Raw genomic sequence first — 22,691 nt, 5'->3', positions numbered from 1 at the left:
GCTTTGAGACAATTAATGTAAAAAAAAATGCATTGTTAAAAGTGCTCTACAAATAAAACTGAATTGAGCTGAAATTTAAAAATTAAAAGGCTTAATATTACACAGTAAAATGTATCGAAAAGAAAATATAAATACTCTGATATAGTACTGACACTACAGTGAAACATTTATCTTAAGTACCATAATGTTTTTTTTTTTAATTGCAACTAATTTATTACAAAGCACAAACTAGAAACTAAACTAAATGCTGTGGATTATATAGAATAAATGTACAAAAATAGAAGTTTGATGCTATAACATACCCTCAGCACAGCTGCACACTTCTTTAGGACAGATGAGGTTGAGGGAGCCGCTTGACTGAGACATGTGCGGGTCATAAAACTTCACACACCGGTTCTCTAAAACACACACCTGGTAAGCATGTGTACACTCTCTGTGTGTGTGTACATTAGTAGGTCAAAATAGGGGTGCAAAACCTAAGAAATTTCCACAGACGCTTGATGCTAATGTTATGTAACAGTAATTGCTAATCATTGTTGCAGCATGGAAGAGCAACAAGTGCTGTGCTTCTCACCTATGTTGTAATACTCATACACAGATACTCCAGCAGGCTGAATGACACCAACCTTCAGCATCATGTGAACTCTGAAAACAATCTTCTCTTTTACTTTATTTGAGACCTGACAAGAAGGAAATTAAGTTAGCAAAGAATTAAGAACACACTAGAACTAATTTGGGAAGGTCCAGGACTGCTGACTACTGATTACTGATTACTGATAACTGACTACTGATTGCTAACCTTTGTGATTGTCAGGGTTTTTCTATGCTAATCTTTGGGGTTGTCAGGTTATGCTATGCTAATTCTTTGCGTTCTTTATGTTTTTGCTTTGCTATTCCTTGGGGTTGTCAGGGTTTGCTATGCTTTGGGTTAGTTGGGTTGCTTGTTCACTTTGACTTGTAGTCTGACTGTAGCTTGCAATGTGAATACCTTTTTCAGGTAGATGATGACGGATGCTTTTTCTGAAAGCTGGCTGTTCAGCTCAAAATCATGAATGTACTTTTCCACACCCATCAGCTGGAAAATAAACAACAAAGCAACTTTTCTCAGCCAATCACAATTACTTATTGCACTGTGAAAGACGAGACAAGGAAATCTTTGATCTAATATCTATCTGTTTTTTGTATTGTCCATTTTGCACCATTCTCTTGCCATGGACATACAGAAGATTCCTGAAAATGATGCCTGAAGCAATGTTAATAGGGAGCACCAATCAAATCAACCAGGTGAAACAGTTAAATTACTAAATGTGGGAAAGATAATCATTGAATTCTCTTTTTTTCTATTCAGTTATAAACATCACTAGACAGGCTTTATTCTGATGATAAACTGTTCCAGGTATCGGTTTCCAGATATTCCAGGAATTTTCCTAATTCTGGAATAGTAAATTGTCTCAGAGAGTAATTTGTTAATTTGAATAAATCTTTTATAAACAATGTTTTTTTTTAATATACTTTTTTGTATTCAATTGTTTATCTAATTATAAAATACATAATTTATGTGATATTTACATATTTTAGCCATTTGTTTTTTTAATAAACAACCAGATGTATTTTAGCTGCATTCTCTTTTAGATGTATTTTAGCTATTATACACTTAGCACAGTTGTTTTACCCACTGAGGCGTTATGTAAAAAATAAAGTTTAAGAAATCATCATTTCCTGCCACACCTTGAGACCTCTGCTGTATATTACTTTTGATGCTACCATTTTTTTTTTTTTCTTTTTTTCCAAACCCATACCTTTTCCAGGTCATCTTTGTCTGCTACAAAACCTGTCAGCAGGCTGATGTCCAGGATGGTCATAGCAGCCTCTTTTGTTTCATGCAGGAACCTGAAATGAATCAACATGAATAAATCACATAGATCTTACAAACAATTACAGATCTGATTCTAGTCTAAAAATCAAGTTCAAGTATATTCCAACGATCCTAAATATAACCACCTCCATGTTCAGATGATTAACAACAAAAAACATTAATTTCAGGACATTTTTATCCATGTCAACATTTTGAATCTTGTACCTTTTATAATGCTTTCTGTAGCCCCTTGTTAACACCTTTAAGCAATTTAAAAAAAATGTAAAAGTTTTGAACATATTTTGGACACTTTTATTCTAATATTAGGCTAAAAGTTCAATTGCCAAAGATTTGTTTCAATTTCATTCAACTGTTTGTTCACAGGAAAATAATTTGAGAATTTGCCAAGAATATTTGGTTTACTCACTTTGTCTCTATGGTGAGTATAAAACTTGCAATGGCACCTGGGTAGGAAGCTGCAAAAAGAAAAAAAAAAAGAGACTAAAACATTTCCCAAAAAAAGATCAGCAACCTCTCACGGCATTCCTAGAGCAGCTAAAGGTGTGCCAAACTGCTGATACACACGTCCTACAAGCTCTGCAGACTATGCCGACTGGCTGCTCACGGTGCAGTGCAGTAAATTGCAAAGACTATTTTACTTGCCAAGCGGATACCTACAACACAGACTCCCAGGAAATGCAAACTGCTGCTAACACTGCTAACCTAAAAGGCTAAGAATGGGATTTGGTAGCCTGTGACAACAATGAACAGATCAGAGGCTCCTACTATATTTCAAAGGCTCCTACACATGTGTCCAGATGTATGTGAGTATCCAGCCAGAGGACTGGATGTTTTGAGACAACTTCTGCAGCTGCACCAAGGATCAGACTCGACCACAAACTATGCAATGAAATTCCAGATCCTTACGGCTCAGAGTGAGTGGAATGACACCGTCCTCTGAGCAGTTCTCCTAGCATATTGAACCGCACGCTTTAGATGAAAATGCCCTTTAAGGACAAAGATATCCCACTGTCTCACTATTTCATGCTAGACTATGGGTCGGCTATCGCTTAATCCATCGCAAAGTGGCTGAAGAGCTCCAACTCCCCATGACCCCTTGTGACGCACACCTGAGAATCACGGCAGTGGATAAGAGGCCATTTTGCGATGGCTACCTCACTTATCAAACCCTCCCAGTAACACTACATGCAAGACTGCTCCATGTGGAGGAGATTCATCTATTTGTCATCTCCTCCCATTGCAACCCCATTATCCTAAGGTTCCTTTGGCTCCAGGACCATGACCCTGTGATCTTGTGGAAACCAACAAAGATATCCCTACCGTCTTTCTTTATATCTATCTGCACTTGAACAACTCAGAGAGGCCTGTTATTTCACAAAACTCAACCTCCCAAGTGCATACAATCTGATACGTATTAAAGAGGGAGGACAGGCTTCCACACCACTAAGTGGCAGTACAAGCACCGGGTGATGCCTTATGGCCTCACCAACACGCCAGGAGTGTATTACGCTTTTATGAATGAAATATTTAGGGATCTCCTGCATCAGAGAATTCATCGACAACATCCTAATGTACTCAGCTGCCTACAGCCTTCACATCCATCATGTACATCTAGTGCTAAGCCGCTGCTAAAACATCAACTAACATGCAGAAAACTAAGTCAGAGATGGTCATTGGTCCTCTCAAGATTGCTCGTCCAAATTAACCCGGTCACCTATCGTCTTCAGCTTCCACCTAAATACTGTAATGCTCCATCCTTCAACGTCTCTATCCTTAAATCTGCACACATGCCCCCAAATGATGAGCAAGCAGGACTGGATCCCCACCTCCTCTTGATATAGATGGTGCCCCAGCATATATAGTACCATCCATATCACGGTCACATAAAGGGGGGGTGAGGGTTCGGTGTCGACTCCAATACCTTGTGGACCGGGAGGTGTACAAACCAGAGGAGCAGTGTTGGGTAAACAAGGAGGATATTCTTGACCCGTCACTGACCGAGGACTTTCACAGTAACCATTCTGACCAACCCATAGGAGAACACTCCCACAGTCTTCACCCAAATTCTGAAAACCACCTGGTCAAGGGTCACTTCCTGTTTGTAGCCTTCTTATGCTTCGCTAATGCCTTTACAAACTATTGTGTTAAATTTGATTACAGCCATTAAATGATTACATTCCTGATTGACATTTGAGGATCTAGAGGCTGTACCCTCTATCTTCTGATAAGTGCTTAAATGCTTTTTTTCTGCAGCCCATGGGGATGATTGTAAAGGGCCCTTCATTACTTATAAATTAATATTGTCACTTCCCTGAAGCGCAGGCGCTTGTAATGGGGCATTACAATGGGGAAAGAAGTAAACTAGATGGACAAAAGTGTTGAGACCTGACTTTTTCAGCTAGTTTTTACACAAACTGTTAGCACAAAGTTGAAGGCACACAACTGTATGCGTAGACTGAATAGTAGATATATATATGTAGCTACGAATGATTTATGATTTCACTCTCTGGTATCTATATCAGTATATCATATAGACTCAGGGAATTTTCCCCTCACCATCATTAGGGATAAAATGTTAATTTTAAAATACATATTCTGAGTCTCTATTGTTTTTTGTGACAATGTCCACTGTTACCTGCACTCTACAAATAAAATTAAATCTAATCAAGTCCATGGACTCTCATAATTCATGACCTTGTGTCAGTGAAATGAGCAGAAATATTAGCTTGATGGTGATACATGGTTTTCTAACAGGTCTAGATTGTTGCCCTGCTAGATATAAAATATTTCTGAATAACAGCTCTCCCAGCAGACAGGTCTAATTCGATTCCTAGGATCCATGAATTTGCTCCAAATTCTCTAATATGGTAATCGAGTCTTAAAGCACCACAGCACTGTTATAATAATACTAATAAGGGTTATATGATTCAAATTACTTTTAAACTTACCTGTTTTGTGTCTGGTCATTTTAACCTCCAGATCAAACTTGTTACACTTTGTATAATTTTCACCAGGTTTGGTGTAATACAAAGTGGCAACCTGGGAAAGAGCAAAATGTACATATATTGGTATATAAAATAAATAAATAAATAAATAAATAAATAAATAAATAAATAAATAAATAAATAAAATATTATAATAATAATAATAGAGTAATAACAAGAATTAACAGTAAATGTTTTTATGAAATATTTTTTTCTATAGCAAACCATTCACCAGAAACCATCATTTACTTCTGAAATAGTTTTTAAGATTTTTGTATCTATATATATTTTTTAGAAACTCTTATTTTAAAGAATTAAAAAAAAAAATTTAGTGTGTTTTTGAATTATTTTAATCTACTTCTAGATACCTATCTACCTATTAACTCCTAGAACTATTCTCACTATGCTTTTCCTTTTGTGTTTCCTTTTCATCTTAAACAACAGTGTTTGGAATATGCTGGAAAGCAAAATAAATCAATCAATCAATCAATCAATCAATCAATCAACCAACCAATCAACCAACCAATCAATTAAGTAATTAACCACTCTGTAATCTTGATTACTAATGCAGTTATATTTTCAATTCTGATTCTGTGAAACGTATAGTACAATGAGGAACAATCTAATCCATTGTACAAAAGCCTAATACAAGCAACTGCTCCTTATTTTTTAAATGTTATTCCAACTGCCATTATGCCTATTATATTTCCTCTGCTTACACTATATATGGCATTGTGGGCCAAATCAAAGGTCACCATGGGGCAACTTTGCCTGCGTGAACAAGTTTTGGCATCTCTGATACACAGTATAGTAAGGACACTAAAAAAGTAAACTAATTTTTTTTTCACTTTAAGGCACTAAATCTTTATTGTTGCGAAAACCCCTCAAAACCCCCTCCAAAAAAACATAAATCAGGTCACTCACCGATATGGAGCCTTCCCCATGCCCAGACGCTGTTACTGTTAGATCTCCATTTGCCAAGAACTATTGAAAGCAACACAGTATTAACACAATATATCCACACAATAAAGAGCCTTGTAGCCTCCTGACCCCAGATCAGTCTTCCAGACCTTCAACTCAGGTCTCATCTCCGGTTGTCTAGTTCCCTACTACCTCTTAAAAACATGGCAATGATTTACTGGCTATATTAATTTACTGGCTAAGTGTTAATGTGTGCATACACGCTGTCCTATGAACTGTCCAGGTCAAGGTTACAGAAGATATCTGTCAACACATATTGCATGCCTCTTAAAGAGCATCTTAAACTCCTTGCCATGTCTCCTTACCTTGTCTGAGCGTTGTAGATTTTTATAAGTTTTGGAGAATGAGCCTTTAAAGTCTGTCTTTCTTGCAGTGGAACTGACAGTGACGTTCATTTCCCCATCTTTGGTCTTAGGTTTGTCTGTCATGTACTTAGCTACAGCTTGAAACACCACGGCGGTAGCCTGAAGGAGGAGATTAGCAAAGCTAAAACTATTAGCATATTAGATTTCAATTTATTGTGAAACACCAGTAGACACAGTAACAGATACTACAGACTGCGTTCTAAATAAATGTGTGGAAACATGGTAAAACGCCAGTTTACAAATTGAGGGCGGAGACACTCACTTGTAGTATTTTATAACAATTTCTTTACGTTACATTAAAGAAAGATAGCACTGCCTATAAATGCTGAATAAAGGCAATGCATTAAAATATAAAATAATGTATAGCAACATTACCTGGGTGGAGTGATATCCGCTCCCTAATGCTTGATTCCTCCTCAGCCAATCTGCGATGGGTTTGGCCTTCTCATAATCTCGAGTCTCCAGCAGGGCCAGGAGAGCATATCCGGTTGCTTCCAGGGTAAAAAAATGACCCTCTTTCACAGGCCAGTGGCTCCGGTCTTCAAAAATAAAAGCACACAGGCAGCTATCAATCTCTGCTACTGACCTAGCATCAATGCTGAGATAGATTTATTGTACAATCGTGACCATAAAATTTTAGAATTAGTTTAATGTTCATTTGCAATTATATCTGTAGACTGCAAGCACACCAGTCAGTGTGATCCAGACATACAGAGTAAATGCAATAGTTAGCTGAGGGAAGTGTAGCAGGAATGAAAATATTTACCTGGAGTTAATCAGCAGTTTTTTCTGACATACGTTTTTGTTAATTAGTATAATCTTTTTATACTTTCCTGAACAAAATACATAAGAACAACACACGTTGGGATTGGGAAGTGTTAATTCTCCATCTTACCAGATGAAGCAAATCTAAACAAACGGTCTGTATCCAGCTGGCCATCTCTTGCCAGAGCATAGGAAGCCATGGCCACAGCATATGTGTCCGTTGTCGAATCAATGTTCCTTGCAATGTAGTTTGCTGCACTGCGCAGGTGCTGTTGGTAATTCTGAAAAATATTGAAATTAAACGAGACTGAGTGGCGAAGCATGGGATCTTGTGATTACACATGTGATCGTACATTAAGCATCAGATTGATATTTAGATGTAGAACTCTCTAGTTCTATATTAATGGCTCTGTAGATTATATTATTGGGAATGAGGTTTTAAACACACAAACTATAACTTGACAGCAAAAACTCCACTATGAGTCACTACAAAAATGAGACAAGTGCAATTATTGAGTCATGTGACCTGGTCAGGTGATGTGTTATGGGTGGATAGCTGGTGTAGTTAATGCATAAATTAGTTGCCTTTATACTTACAGTTACGTCGTTTTCACAAAGTTGACTCGCTTCCTGTAATGCCATCAGTACAAATGCAGTCATGGTTAGACCGGAACTTTTGCCCTGTAAAAAAACAGAATCAGATGATTAAGTGTGTGTGTGTGTGTGTGTGTGTGTGTGTGTGTGTGTGTGTGTGCAGATAACTGTTTCCTTTTAAAGGTGTGATGTGGTGGATAGTGGAACATGTAAGTGCATCCATCATTCCCACAGTGTTCTCTTGCATCAGTGTTGTTACTGTTCATACAATTATTATTATTTTTTTTTTTTACAAGTGAGAACTTCTAGAACTTTTATTCAAGTAAAAATCTAAGAAATTTTACTTTTCCAAACATTTTTTTAATTTATTGTACTTTTTTAAATATTTTTTTTAAAGAACTAAGACAACCATATAACACAAACATTCGTCTTCACCAAAGTCCTAAATGTAAAAGGTCAGATGTGGTAACTTACGCCCATAGAGCTGGAGCCAATCCTGGACACTTCAGTGAACATCCCTTCAGGAGACATTGTTTTATTAACCAGCCACTCGGCGGCATCACAAATGACTTTATGGTTTATGGCGACCAATTCATCCGCCAGACTGAACATTTTCACCACGTACGCAGTTAGCCTGGAGAGAAATACAGATATGCGAGTAATAATCCAGTGCTGGGTATGTGTATGTCCTACAAAATGTTAGTGAGCAATGTGGAGGTGAACAATAGCCTCCCAACTAGCCATGGATTATAACCTTATACCATGGTCTCTTTCCAGCATTAACAGGTTAAAGCTTAATTTTCCTTACGCATTTATATGATTCTGATCATAAACTAAATTCTAAAATTCTGTTGCTCCAAATCACATACAGAGATGAAGTAGTGTCACATCTCTACTACTTTTCTTCTCCGGTTTTATCTTGTGCTTAGAGCCATTTATCAAATTTAATATATTTAACTTTAACATAGAATTTCCACCACATGCAAAAATCCTCCATGGAGCTCAGGAAGGTCATTAGGAAATGTGTATAATAGGTGTCTCACTCTGGATGGAACTGAAACTTTGGTTACAGGTGTTTATAAGCAGCCCATTTATTTAGAACGCTGATGATGTGTTCAACAAACTGAGCTCACACATGAAATTTAAAAGTGCTATACTTATACAGGATTATGGATAATATAATGGAATATAATAGATTGCCTGTTGTTATTATTATTATTATTATTATTATTATTATTATTATTATACTGGAGTTGTTTTCTCAACATTTCAATTTTCAATCTCATCAATTTGGATCTCAAGAATTTCTTTTATCGTTTATTGTGTTTATTAAAATTATGTTCAGGAAACAAGTGGAGTTTGTACAATACAATATAATAACAATTAATCAATATAATATAAATGATAATGACCCACAAATAATAATATATAAAATAAAATAAATGGGGAGGGTTGCGTTAGGAAGGGCATCCAGCGTAAACACGTGCCAAATCAAACATGCGAATCATGAATACGGATGATCCGCTGTAGCGACCCCTAATGAGAGAAGCCGAAAGAAAGTTTAAACAATTAAAAAAAACCTAACCATGTGCTGCCTTTTGAGACTGGCCACATGCCAAAGGAACGATCGTCCTTTTGATATGCAAGTTCCGTCTGAATGCCTGCGATAAAGAAACGAGAGACAATGAGCAGAAGCCTGAACACTGTCTTTCTATATATGTGCATCTTGGTGTGTAGCACTGGTGGGGCACCAGCTTCCGTCTATTCCACAATAAGTAAAAATGGAAAAGACCAGTTAAAAGCTTTATATCCAACCTGTCCTGATGTGACCGAGAGCTTCGGTACGTTTGTCCACCCCCACATCACTCCACTGGTTGGTTTTGTCCAGGTAATGTGTTGCGATTAGAGGCAGGACCATGGCCATCAGGTTTTGCTCTCCACAGCCTGATGGCTGTTTAATGAGGGTTTCTAGACCCCTACCACTGATTGCTTCCTCAATCATCTGCGACAAAGGCTTGCCTGTAAGGACCACAAACCACAGACTATTGTACCTGGTTAAATAATACGTAACACCCAGTGGTCAAATATCATTAAATCACATTTAAATACAGGTCTAGTAAAATAATGCTTTATTTATGCAGAAGTCTGTCTGATGTTTTCCAAAAATTTACTTGCATTATGCTTGTTTAAAATAAAAATTTTTTGTAAAGCAAGAAATTTTTAAAAATTCCTTGCTTACACCAAATGCAGGGCAAATACCTGCACATACTTGAGAGCAAATGTAATCTTTAAAGTATAAGTGTAGAATCTTTTTCATTTTTTTATAAACTTTTAGAAAATTAGTTTTTCCTAAAAAGGATCAGGGACATTGTGAAACTGTTTTTGTTTTCTGGCCACCAGGTGGCGCCACTGGCCCCATAGTCCCTAATTCCATACTCCTTATCCACTAACTCAGGGGTGGCCAACCAGTCAGAGACCGAGAGCCATATTTTTGACTGTGTTACCGCAAAGAGCCACATCATACACATGGGCACACATGAACATCACCTATCCCTTCCTCTTATACACACACACACACACACACACACACACACACACACACACACACACACACACACACACACACACACACACCTCTGCTCAGCCAGATTTATTGTAAATGTCACACACCAACATAATGACAGAAATTGACTCCTACAAGACCACAGGACAGTCATTTTCAACAATGAACATTGTGTGCACTGTTTCACACACAAACTCATAGTTTAACCAAGTCCACAAACAAAAAATAATAATTTACAATAGCGTTTTTCTTTTACTATGTATGTTACTTAGTGGGACTTTTGGCATTCCTTGCCTTGAACAATCCTCTTCAAATCTGCCTCGTATTTCGTTGTTGCCACTCGAAGCAATTCTTTTACATGGGTGTCAGTCACAACAGATCGATGCTTTGATTTCACATGTTTCAGGGTAGAAAACAGGGACTTGGTGTTTTTTTTTATGTGCGTGTTCACTTCGCTTGAGTTCATTACGGTATTTTCGTCAAATGCGCATGTGCGTGAGATGAATATACCGCAGGGGTGGGCAATTAATTTTTACAAGGGGCCACATGAGAAACCTGAATTGTGTCAGAGGGCCACACCAACGATAATATTTTAGGGATGCACCGAAATGAAAATTCAATTCAAAAGGCATTGAAATCCATAATTTTTTGTGTTATGCCTTTTGCCTTGGCACATCACTGGAAAAATTTCCTGCCTTTTCCAAAACGTCCTCTACAGACGGAGTGCGCATGCTCGGATTGACGTTACTTTTCTGCGCCGCGTTCTTCTCATATTTAGAATGGCAATCGGGATGTTTGGATTTCAGGTGATAAATTAAACCTGACTTGAAGAAACTCTTTGCAGATACACCCCCTCTTGAAATTTCAGCATTGCATGTTTTGCAAACCGCTCTCCGCACACCGCAGACATGTGGCTCTTATCCAGATAACCGTGTGCTGCTGCGCTTTTTTATTGTGTCATTACAATTTTGTTTCTGCCGTGTTGTTTCGGTGATTTAGGTATTTCCGAAAATTCGCGGTGCATCTCTGTAATTTATGATTGGCCTCATGCCAAGGTCTGATATACCGCAAAGTTTCCCAGTAGGGGCAAGCTCATTTAAGTCTTAAAAATACCGAATGTTTAACCGAAGAGTCCAAGCTAAAGTAAAAGACATGACTGGATAAAAAACGACAGCTTGTTTTGGTGAAAACCTGCTGTTTAAGAAAGGCTCCGCTAATACCTATGTGAAATTTTGTTTTATTATGTGTTCTAGAAACATTACCTCTAACAGCTATATAGGTGTGAGCATCTGTGTCTGGCATTTGGTTCTTCAGGAATGGCCTACTAATATCCGATCGCTGCTGTCCTCCTGCCAGATAAAGAGAAGCAGCATGACAGAGATTATTTTTACCCTAATAATTTTTGCTCCTGAAATCTGGTAGGCAAAAGCATGCTGAAATAATAAACACAGAAGAGTGTTTACTCACCGTGCTTGTCAGGCTCTAATATTAAAGTGACCTCTCCTGTGTACGTCAAAATGCCCTGAGTCTTTCCCATGCACCAGAACCAAGAAACACAGAGTACAAACGAGAAAATGGTGTTTTACTAACAATCCAAACACAATAAAATGTTTTTCATCCTGCTGCAATAATCTCCAACTGGTTACATGTAGCCAATTAAACCTCATTCCCAAAATGTGCTTGTTAACTTCATTCTACAAGCCCAACTGCAAAAAAATGAATCATAGTTTAAATAGAACATAGAAAATATATTAAATATTTAAACTAAGAATTTTAAGGAAAAAACAATGGGCAGCTTGCACATTTGTAAAGGCTTAATCAATGCTGGATGATATATACCAGTTTTAGAGCAACAAAGGCTTCCATTCCAGAAAAAATGTCTTTTTCAGGGAAGGCCTTGAATATTTGAGGAAGACAATGCTCACTGCATACTGCATCTATTACAATAGCATGACTTCGTAGCAAACTGTCCTGCCTGCAGTCTAGACCTTTCACTATTTGGAAACACAACTTAGGACACTCAGAAATGTTGAGCAGTTAGGAACATATCTCCCAGTGGTAAACAGGGTCTTTTCCCAACTTTTTTGAGGCGTGTTGCAGCCATCAATTTCAAAATAACCTTATTAGAGTTTTGTTAAAATTCTTGGGTTACGTAAAATTTACTTTACGTTTACCAGAAATTACATATTTCTTTTCATTTATTTTTTACCAATAAATGATTTTAAATACTTACCACTACTTTCAACACTTTCTTCACACCGTCTGTCATTTGTGTTCCCAGTTCAAAGGCTATCACCTCGATGTTGTAGTTTCCTGCCTTAAGAGGAATAATGACAAAAGAAACCGCATTGGACGATTGTTTATCAACACTGACAGTTGTGCGATACTTCCCCTTAAAGCTGGCCATGCTGCATATATCTTCTGTCTCCTTCAGCTCCACATAGACCTGTGTAACATTGACAATAACAATAATTAGTGTTCTACGTGCCATTGCTTGCTTTGCCAACTGAGCATAGAATTCTGTAAAAATAAATAAATAAGAAGGCATAAGTCCTGGCAACCAAAAACCTTTTTTAGCGGGTTGGTGTTAAAGTTATGTATAACCACTTTGATTTCTATTTGTTCATTGACTGAGGCAGAGTAAGGCAATTTCAGATCAATGAAGAAGTCCTTCCTAACCATCAGCTCGTATGGATTTGCCACACAAATACCTAAGAACACAGGAAACAATAAGTATTTTATTTTTTGGGAGGGATTTTGTTCTCAAAACAAACAGTCTTTATAAATAGATATTTAAATATAAATTTGAAAAAATACGCTTTTTACTAGCAAAAGAAAAAATACTGATTCCACATATTTGTAGCAGAAACACAATAAGAGGTTACTTGCCTGATTATTGGCGCAATATAAATTTGAACCTACTTACCTTCCTGTGAAATACTGACAGCAGTGAACACCCAGGTGGTGATGGAGTCTGGTAGGGTAACATCTCGAATTGTGAAAGTAGTACCACTGTGTGGAGAAACAGTAATTGCATGGGATGCAATATGTTGCCATACTGTGGTAAATGTATTTATTTATACATTTGTTCTGTACAAGGGGCTACTTGCACTTCCTTGTCCCTCCTTTTTATCTGGGTCATTCACTACAGATGTTTCTTATCAAAAATATAATGGAAGTAATATTGATGGAATATTTAATAATGCTTGCAAATTCCCTTTTAATAACCTGGAGAAAATGTTTTAGAGATGTCTGGATCTGGGGGATATTTTTGAGTGTTGCCCCCATGTGTTCTCAATTCCACCACAAGATGGCATTGGGTTGTCCAATTGGCAGTGATGGCACCCAGCTGGATCTTGTTAGACTTTGTGTATAATTGTTTGTTTGGTTATTATTACTTGTAACATTATGTTTATCTGCATGTCCCTGTGGTTCCTGCCACCTGTTAAGGATTGTTAACCGTGTCATTCTGTTTTTTTTGGCTTCTGGATCTTTCTCCCATGTTTTTTTGTTTTATTGCCCTAGCCCCTGCCTCTCGAGTCTTTGGTGTACGTTTTTGTGTTATTTGTTTCTTTCTCTTTTCAAAAACCTGGAATACTTTTCCACTGCTTTGTTTGGATACTTTGCATCTGTGTTTTCCTTTTTTTTGCGCTTAAATATTTTTCCACAATGCAATCATAAGACTTTTTTTAATGGGCTCATAATTGGTTAAAGCCTCGCTGTGACAGACTGCCAGCTTGCCAGCCTTGTGCCTTAATATATAAAGGTTTGATCTGGTTTGAGATTTTTTTCCATTAGACTGAGAAACTAAAATCCATAGTCTTAGAAAGCCACTTAAAAGAAGCCAACTAATTTGTGAATCATTTTGTACAATGATTAATACAATCACTTTTGCTCAGTTGTAGAAAAATACCATTAATATTGCAATGCACTATTAATTCCTTAACTAGGAAAAAATTCCTACTGACCAATTTTTTTTCATCCATACCTGGGAATCTCTTCTTTGTCCCACATCCAGCTTTCAGGGAAGACTGAACGTGATGTAATTTGATCACACCAGTCATTTGCCTCTTTCTCTTCACCTTAAATAATATGGAAAATATGCTTTGTATGTTACATTCAACATGCATCGTAATACAGTATAAACAGTTCATATTATATTTCTATTAGGGCTGTAACCAGACGGTATATGATATACATTATGTTTATTATTTGTGAAACCAAACTCAACATAGAGCATGAAGACAAAATATCCTTGTAAACGTTTTAAAGTAATTATGGTGTTTTAAATTACGTAAATCATCAGGACACCAAACAAAACCTTTGCTATGTTTCCACACGGACGGTTAATGTGGTGATACCAGAGAAACTGTACCTCCTCTAACTTTCATACGGATTACAGAATCAGAGAATATTTGAGTGACAAGGCTAGGCTGAACAGAAAAGTCTGATACTGGTAAGCTTCAGCCCCAAAAGCGAACCTCAAGGACTTTGAGTTGTGGCAAAAAAAATTCTATGGCAGTACACATCTTAGAAGCAGATTCTCACAAACCAATCCTTTGATTGGATCTGAAAAGCAGTCCCGCAGTCCCTTAGACTGTCAGCATTTTCAACCTGTATGTTCCAAGGTAACGGCTCAAACTGCAAAATTCTAAAACTGGACACAACACCCCCCTTTTCTTAGGAAAGTAAAAAATACCGGCTGTAGTAGCCTGACTTTTTGTCTGAACAGCCCCTTCAGCAGAGCTTGCAATTCTTGTGTCAATTATGCTTGCTCCGATTTTTTGGTAGTGGATTCCATCGTAAAATCAGAGCAGGCATAATTGACATGGAGTATGATGTGCAAACTATCATGCAGCCCTTCTATAATAACCTTTCGACCCACAGAGAGATTCTTGGCAATAGTTTTTATGTTGCCAGTTTCTCTGAAAGGTGCACTAGTTTTGACACTACACTTTACTGGGGGAGGTTAAGTGTTCAGTATTCTGAAATGTGGCAGGAGGCAACCAAACGTAACATTTTGCTAGAGACCGCAGCCCCCCTGAAAAACCCAGATAGTACAGCGGTCCACTGAGGGTGCTGGGAAGGAGACTTTACTCTCGGTGAGAATTTCAAATTTTTTATTTCTTTTTTTTTATTCTTTAATAATAAAGTTGAAATCATCGCAAGAAATCCAGACGATTCATATAAATCTACTATTTATACTATTTTACAAATAACCCTGGAGACAGCAATGTAATTATAACAGAGAATCAATTACAAAGCTTCACTCCTATTCAAGAGAATAACAATTTATTTCCTCATCAAAATCATCAACCTGCATTCTCGATCCCTTGCCTACAAGTTCCCTCAAACAGATAATTCCAGAAGTAATTAAACCTGTTTTATAAAATAATAAACTCTTCCATTAGCACTGGTTATGTACCTAAATCCCTCAAACTGGCAGTTATCAACCCCTAATTAAGAAACCTGACCTTGACCCATGTCAGCTGTCTAAATTAAGGCCAATATCAAACCTCCCCTTTATATCCAAAATTTTAGAAAAGGTTGTAGCACAGCAGTTCTGCTCACATCTACTTAGGAATAAGATTTTTGAAATGTATCAGTCAGGATTTATGCCTCATCATATCTTTACTTGTTTTGCTCAACCTTAGTGCAGCTTTTGACACCATTGATATACTATACTGCTTGCTAGACTTGAGAACACTTGGAATAAAGGGAACAGCTCTCTCCTGGCTTAGGTCTTATTTGACTGATCGCTATCAGTTTGTTGATATAAATGGTGAGTTCTGCACACTCTCTACGGTAAAATTTGGTGTTCCTATCTGTCTTAGGCCCAATGCTTTTCTCTTTATATATGCTGCCTCTGGGTAAAATTATACATAAACATGGTATTCACTTCCATTGCTATGCTTATGACACACAGCTGTATATTTCAGCAAAGCCAGATGAGGCAGATCAGCTTAACAATGTTGAGGAGTGTTTAAAGGACATTAGACAGTGGATGTTTGATAACTTTCTTCTACTCAACTCAGATAAGACTGAAGTACTTTTTACTAGGACCACATGCAGCTAGAAGCAAACCTTCTGTTTACATAGCATCTCTGGATAGTGTACACAGGCTCCCAATCAAATCTCGCATTTATTATAAAATACTACTACTGACGTATAAAGCACTTAACGGTCTATTCTGTACCAGTATGATCCTCCATGCCTACTTAGATCAGTAGGTGCAGGCTATTTGTTGGTACCTCAAATAATGAAGACTACAGCAGGGGGCAGATGTTTCTCTTATCTTTGATCAGTAGATTTTTCTAAGGTAAAGGAACAGATCTGGAAGGATCATGGATATAGAGTGTTTGGTGAACTAATATTTGTATGCTGTCATTCCCTCACGCTCACACGTTCACTCAGGTTTGATGACGGTGGTGTGGTGGGTCGTCTCCTACCCCAGAGATCCCTCATGTCGGTGGTACCTTCTGGTTCACCCTTTTATCTATGCTGCAATAGCAAATCTTGCTGGACCCCCAACTTCACAGTGTCCTTTACTTTCACACAACAATAAGGAATTGAGTATAAAGACAGTATGTTCAGCTACAGACAGGCGCTAAAAGCTGCTAGAGCTGAACACCTGAGCAAACTCATAGAAAACAACAAAAACAATCCCAGGTTCCTTTTCAGTACAGTAGCTAAATTAACAACAAATCAGGTAATGTGTTCCAAAAATGTGTTCCATCACAGTTTAGAGGACTTTATGAATTTCTTCACTGAAACAATTTATAGTATTAGAAAAACAATTGTGGCGGTCCAACCTCTGACAGCATTTCCTGACCCAATCTCACCTAAAACTCCACAAATACACTGCTTTACATGTACAGGACAGGAAGAGCTGTATGATGTTATTACCAAAGCTAAATCAACAACATGTCAGTTAGATCCTATTCCAACTAATCTTTTGAAGGAAGTGATTGATACAGCTGGTGAGCCTCTTCTCAATATTATTAACTCCTCACTATCATTATGTCACGTCCCTAAATCCGTCAAGTTAGCAGTTATTAAGCCCCTCATTTAGAAACCTCATTTGGATCCAAACACACTATCAAATTACAGACCCATTTCAAATCTCCCATTTATGTCTAAGATTTTAGAAAAGATTGTCGCTTCCCAGTTCTGTTCCCACTTACAAGAGAACAATATCTTTAAAAAGTTTCAGTCAGGTTTTAGGCTCCATCATAGCACAGAAACTGCTCTAGTTAAAATCACTAATGACCTGTTTTTAGCTTCAGACCAATGCTTCATCTAAAGCCTTAGTACTGCATTCGACACTATAGATAATGATCTTCTCCTAGATCACTTACAAAATTACATCGGCATTCAGGGACCGGCATTACGCTGGTTTAAATTCTACCTGTCCGATCGTTACCATTTCGTAGACTTAAATGGAGATCCAGGTTAATGCTAGTAAATTATGCCACAAGGTTCAGTTCCAGGACCCCTGCTTTTCACAATATACATGCTTCCCTTAGGAAATATTATTAGAAGGCATGGAATTAGCTTCCATTGTTATGCTAAAAAGATACGTCGCTTTGCTCTGTTTCTGTAGCTGAATCATCACAAATTCCCAATAACACAACCTAAAATCTAGTGGTAAAAACCTTACCAGGAGTCATCACATTTACCACATCTCTAAACCTCCAGCCCATTTTTCTTTTGTTCCCCCATAATGCATTATAGAATCTTTAGAATGCTACTGTAACTTACTTCTGGCAAAGTGCAGTTCTTCCTGCACAGCTGCTTTTCTTACATCAGCAAGTCTCTGGCAACAATGCAAGAAGGCTTGGCGGCATTCAACTTCACCCTCGACGTATTCAGCTCTTTGCTCGCATGTATAACCCAGAAGGTTTTCCACCAATCCGTCCCTGCAACACTTCTTTATCTTATCATTGTACTTGCTCACTGAGTTGGAAAAAATAAGTCACCATGCACATTAATTACATTTCATTATCTATTATATACAGTAAAACAAAAAAGTATGAAGTCTATTCGTTTTTTTTTATAACTATGTAACTAACTTTGTACTAACCTAAAGTGCTTATGAGCTCCGATTTGGTGATGGCACGCCGCTTTCTTTTCGATTCAGGTGCACAGGTGGTGACTTTGCCAGCGAAAAGATAAACAAATTAAGGAGGAGAAATCTCTGATTTTCTTTTATATAATATTATATTACATTTTCATATTTATCACCATTTTAAAAAAGACAGCCTCACATTATGGTGGAGAACATGTAAAATTAGTATAAAAAAAGCAAAAAAAACCCCACAAAGTTACAAAGAAACCCATAAACCTGAGCATAAAGACCAGGACTAAAAACAATGACCACAAATGACCACAAACTACAAATGTAAGACCAGGTGCTCCCAACTTTGAAAATGTAATTCAGGTTGAAACAGTCATGTAACATGGACCATGGAAGTCCAGTGGCTTATGGGAAGTATAATACAGAGATATAATCCTGACACTAAGGGTAGTTTCATGGCTACCCCAATTATAAAATGGCAAGAAAAAAAAAGAGGTGAGAAGAATAATGGCTCACTGTCAGGGAGATATTGATGTAGGAGAGTGTTTTTATTGAAAAACTACTGAAGATTTTATATGAAGAATTTAGAGAAATTTGCACTTGTCACATGGCCTGGACATTTTTATAGAATTGTAATGTAGATGGTCATTCATCTTTCACACTTTCTGTCAGAATATTCCATGGCATTTGATTCAAAATTTCTAAATATTTATATACAGTAGTACTCATTGGTATTTTTGTTCCGGAACTGATGACAAGTGTTGATACTGATGAGTACCGAACACTTAAGTGATAAAATTTTTACCCACTTTAGAAAGCACAAAAGAGAATGCTATGGAACTATGGTTTGTGAGTTAACATGAGACTTTTCATGCATCTGTTTTACCATGAGACTGAAGCACTCATGAGCTTCATCGCAAGAGTCGGTGTCAAGTGCCGGGCATGTGACGAGTGGCAAAACATTTTTGAATTGCCATAACGTATCAAGTTTACCAAATTTGACTAATTCCGCAGCCAATGAGTAACAAGGAAATACAGTGTGTATATATATATATATATATATATATATATATATATATATATATATATATATATATATATATATATATATATATATATATATATATATACACTCGTAACCTCGACATACGAGTTTAATTCGTAACCTTGCTCGTATGTCAATTTGCTCGTATTTCAAAGCAAATTTCCCCATTAAAATGAATTGAAATGCTAAAATGCCACCCCAGTTGTTTTGTTACGTGTTTTTGAATACGAAAAATGTATTTATAAATGACAAATATTGCATAGTACATATCATTGAAGTACTACGCCCGTACTGCCTCGCCAAGTCAATCACTCGCACACCTTGCTTATGTTTTCCAATGATTTCAAACCTTTGTTTGTGTGCGTGTGTATCGAGACGAATCAGCAACACTGACTGAGGCGCAGGGCGCACTCGTATCTCAAAAAACTTGTATGTTAGGGCACTCATGTCGAGGTACCACTGTATGTATGTGTATATATATATATATATACATATACATATACATATACATACACAGTTATTGGCACCCCTGTTTAAGATGTGGTTGTGGACTTCTAAAAATTCTCCTTTTTTTTTTTTAAAACAACATAGAACCCAAATGCAAAAAAAGAGAAAAATCCAACCTTTAATTTAAGTACATTACTTTGGTGGTAAAAAAAATCACACATTTAGAAAAAAAAAAAACTTGAAATCATGTGTGCCACAATTATTGGCACCCCTGATGTTAATACTTTGTACAACCTCCTTTTGCCAACAAGACAGCACTTAATCTCCTCCTATAACATTTCACAAGATTGGAGAACACAGAGAGAGGATTTTGACCATTCTTCTTTGCACAATCTTTCTAGATCATCCAGTGTCCTGGGTCCTCTTATGCACTCTTCTCTTTAGCTCGCCCCACAGGTTTTCGATTGGGTTGAGGTCTGGGGACTGAGATGGCCATGGAGGACCTTGAGTTTGTGACTGCTGAACCACTTTTGTGTAGATTTTGCCACATGTTTTGGATCATTATCCTGCTGAAAGACCCAATGACGACCCATCTTCAGCTTTCTGGCAGAGGCCATCAGGTTTTATTTAAAATATCCTGGTACTTCAAAGCGCTCATAATGCCATGCACCCTAACAAGGTTCCCAGGGCCTTTGGAAGAGAAACAGGCCCACAGCATCACAGATCCTCCACCATACTTCACGGTGGGCATGAGGTGCTTTCGGCATACTCATCTTTTGTTTTACGCCAGACCCACTTAGAGTGTTTGTTGCCAAAAGCTCAATCTTAGTCTCATCTGACCAAAGCACACGATCCCAGTTGAAGTCCCAGTACCGCTTAGCAAACTCCAGGCGTTTACGTTTGTGAGTGTTAGTGAGAAAAGGCTTTTCCTTGCATGCCTCCCAAACAGCTTGTTGGCATGTAGAGAGCGTCTGATGGTTGTTTTGGAGACTCTGTGACCCCAAGATGCCACTCTTTGATGCAATTCTGTGACGGTGAGCTTGGGAAATTTTTTTACTTCTCTTACCATCCTCCTCACTGTGCGTTGTGGCAAGATAAACTTGGGACCTCTTCCAGCCTTGTTTGTCACTGTTCCAGTTGTTTTAAACTTCTTAATGATTCCTCTGACTGTAGATACCGGCAAGTTAAGGCGAGTGGCTATTTTCTTGTAGCCATTGCCTGACTTATGAAGGTTGACACACATCTGCCTTACTTGAATGGTGTGTTCTCTTGTCTTTGCCATGTTGACAAATGGGTAAGAGAATTAGGCCTCTGTGTCACGTCATTTTATACCCCAGGGAAACAGGAAATCATGAATTACTAATTAAAAGTCCCTAGATACCCTGAGCAACCTTAGCAACTACAGAAAAATATATTAAAAAAAAAAACAATTAAATTTTTCAGAGGAATTGTTAGGGGTGCCAATAATTGTGGGACACATGATTTCAAGTTTTTTTTTTTTGGATGTTTTTTTTTTTGGATGATCTAGAAAGATTGTGCAAAGAAGAATGGTCAAAAATCCCTCTCTCTGTGTTCTCCAATCTTGTGAAATGTTATAGGAGGAGATTAAGTGCTGTCTTGTTGGCAAAAGGAGGTTGTACAAAGTATTAACATCAGGGGTGCCAATAACTGTGGGACACATGATTTCAAGTTTTTTTTTTTTTCCTCTAAATGTATGATTTTTTACCACCAAAGTAATGTACTTAAATGAAAGGTTGGATTTTTCTCTTTTTTTGCATTTGGGTTCTATGTTGTTTTAAAAAAAAAGGAGAATTTTTAGAAGTCCACGACCACATCTTAAACAGGGGTGCCAATAATTGTGGAGGGCACTGTATGTATATATATCTATATCTATATCTATATCTATATATATATCTATATCTATATATATATATATATATATATATATATATATATTCATTCAAATCTTTGTGAAATGTTCTGTAAACCTTCATAGAAGAGTTGGCACATGGTTAACATGCAGGCTAAGATTTGATTACATTAGAATTACAGTTGTGTAAACAAATCAGGTTTACCATACCTCTTCGCTCGGCAGTGCTTCCTGCAGTCTGTGATATGAACAGCAGGCCTGCATCATAGAAAACCCCCATAGCATCTTTCCCACTTCCAGCTGTACAGCCGATGTCATGCTGTTCTACAACGTCCCAGATCTGTTAGTTTGGGAACAACAAAAGCAGTGTAATAACTACAAATGTAATCACCTTCAAAACACTTCAACAGTATTAATTATATAGCATCAAATTTGGACAATTCAGAACTGTACAACTACAGAATATGACATTTCTAGCAGAAAGTGACCTATGAAGGAGATATTACAGCTACATATACATATTATATATATATATATATATATATATATATACACATACAAACATACATACATATACATACACACATATATACACATATGTATGTATATGTATATATATATATATATATATATATATATATATATATATATATATATATATATATATATACACATATATATACACACACACACACACACACACACACACACACACACACAGCAGCCAATTTATAAGCAGGTATTTTATTTCAATTGTTTTAAAAATGTAAAATGTTCTAATGTTGTTCATCACAAATGATAATAAACTGCGTTAATAAAAAAAAGACAAACAATTTTATATTTTGCATTTCTGCATATATTATTAAGAATAATAACAACTAATAAGCCCCTTACTTACTCATTAACTCATTCACTCCAATCTGTGTCAAACCAGCATGCAGATTAAAGTTTTTTTTGTTGAAAAATATATAGCAGAGAAATTATAATGGTTTTCTTTAGAAACACCATTACAAACCACTAGTTTTTGGTTTCCAAATTGTGTTTCATTACACAGTGCATCATTACATACTCATTATTATCAAAGACGACAGTGTAAACCCTTCTCAGAATTTGCATGTGCCATG

At 37.0% G+C, this 22,691-nt stretch overlaps 1 protein-coding gene across 1 annotated transcript in view; it reads right to left on the bottom strand.

Moving 5' to 3' along the window:
* LOC124378334 (complement C3-like) overlaps positions 1-22,691 on the bottom strand; it is an 88,476-nt gene that overhangs the window by 18,158 nt on the left and 47,627 nt on the right. The window contains exons 15-37 of the mRNA XM_046837930.1: positions 21,778-21,907; positions 18,212-18,283; positions 17,890-18,084; positions 14,117-14,210; positions 13,055-13,140; positions 12,697-12,839; positions 12,362-12,574; positions 11,596-11,656; positions 11,391-11,477; positions 9,381-9,584; positions 9,151-9,226; positions 8,040-8,199; positions 7,569-7,652; positions 7,102-7,252; positions 6,582-6,745; positions 6,147-6,305; positions 5,785-5,844; positions 4,825-4,915; positions 2,283-2,331; positions 1,800-1,890; positions 989-1,075; positions 575-680; positions 303-398 (exon numbers count right to left, since the gene is read on the bottom strand). Of these exons, the coding sequence (XP_046693886.1) occupies positions 303-398; positions 575-680; positions 989-1,075; positions 1,800-1,890; positions 2,283-2,331; positions 4,825-4,915; positions 5,785-5,844; positions 6,147-6,305; positions 6,582-6,745; positions 7,102-7,252; positions 7,569-7,652; positions 8,040-8,199; positions 9,151-9,226; positions 9,381-9,584; positions 11,391-11,477; positions 11,596-11,656; positions 12,362-12,574; positions 12,697-12,839; positions 13,055-13,140; positions 14,117-14,210; positions 17,890-18,084; positions 18,212-18,283; positions 21,778-21,907 (2,659 nt within the window). The remainder of the gene's footprint in view (positions 1-302; positions 399-574; positions 681-988; positions 1,076-1,799; positions 1,891-2,282; positions 2,332-4,824; positions 4,916-5,784; positions 5,845-6,146; positions 6,306-6,581; positions 6,746-7,101; positions 7,253-7,568; positions 7,653-8,039; positions 8,200-9,150; positions 9,227-9,380; positions 9,585-11,390; positions 11,478-11,595; positions 11,657-12,361; positions 12,575-12,696; positions 12,840-13,054; positions 13,141-14,116; positions 14,211-17,889; positions 18,085-18,211; positions 18,284-21,777; positions 21,908-22,691) is intronic.

The sequence above is a fragment of the Silurus meridionalis genome, chromosome 24 (genome assembly GCF_014805685.1).
Source record: "Silurus meridionalis isolate SWU-2019-XX chromosome 24, ASM1480568v1, whole genome shotgun sequence".
Taxonomy (NCBI): Eukaryota; Metazoa; Chordata; class Actinopteri; order Siluriformes; family Siluridae; genus Silurus; species Silurus meridionalis.
This window is presented reverse-complemented; position numbering and strand designations above follow the sequence as displayed.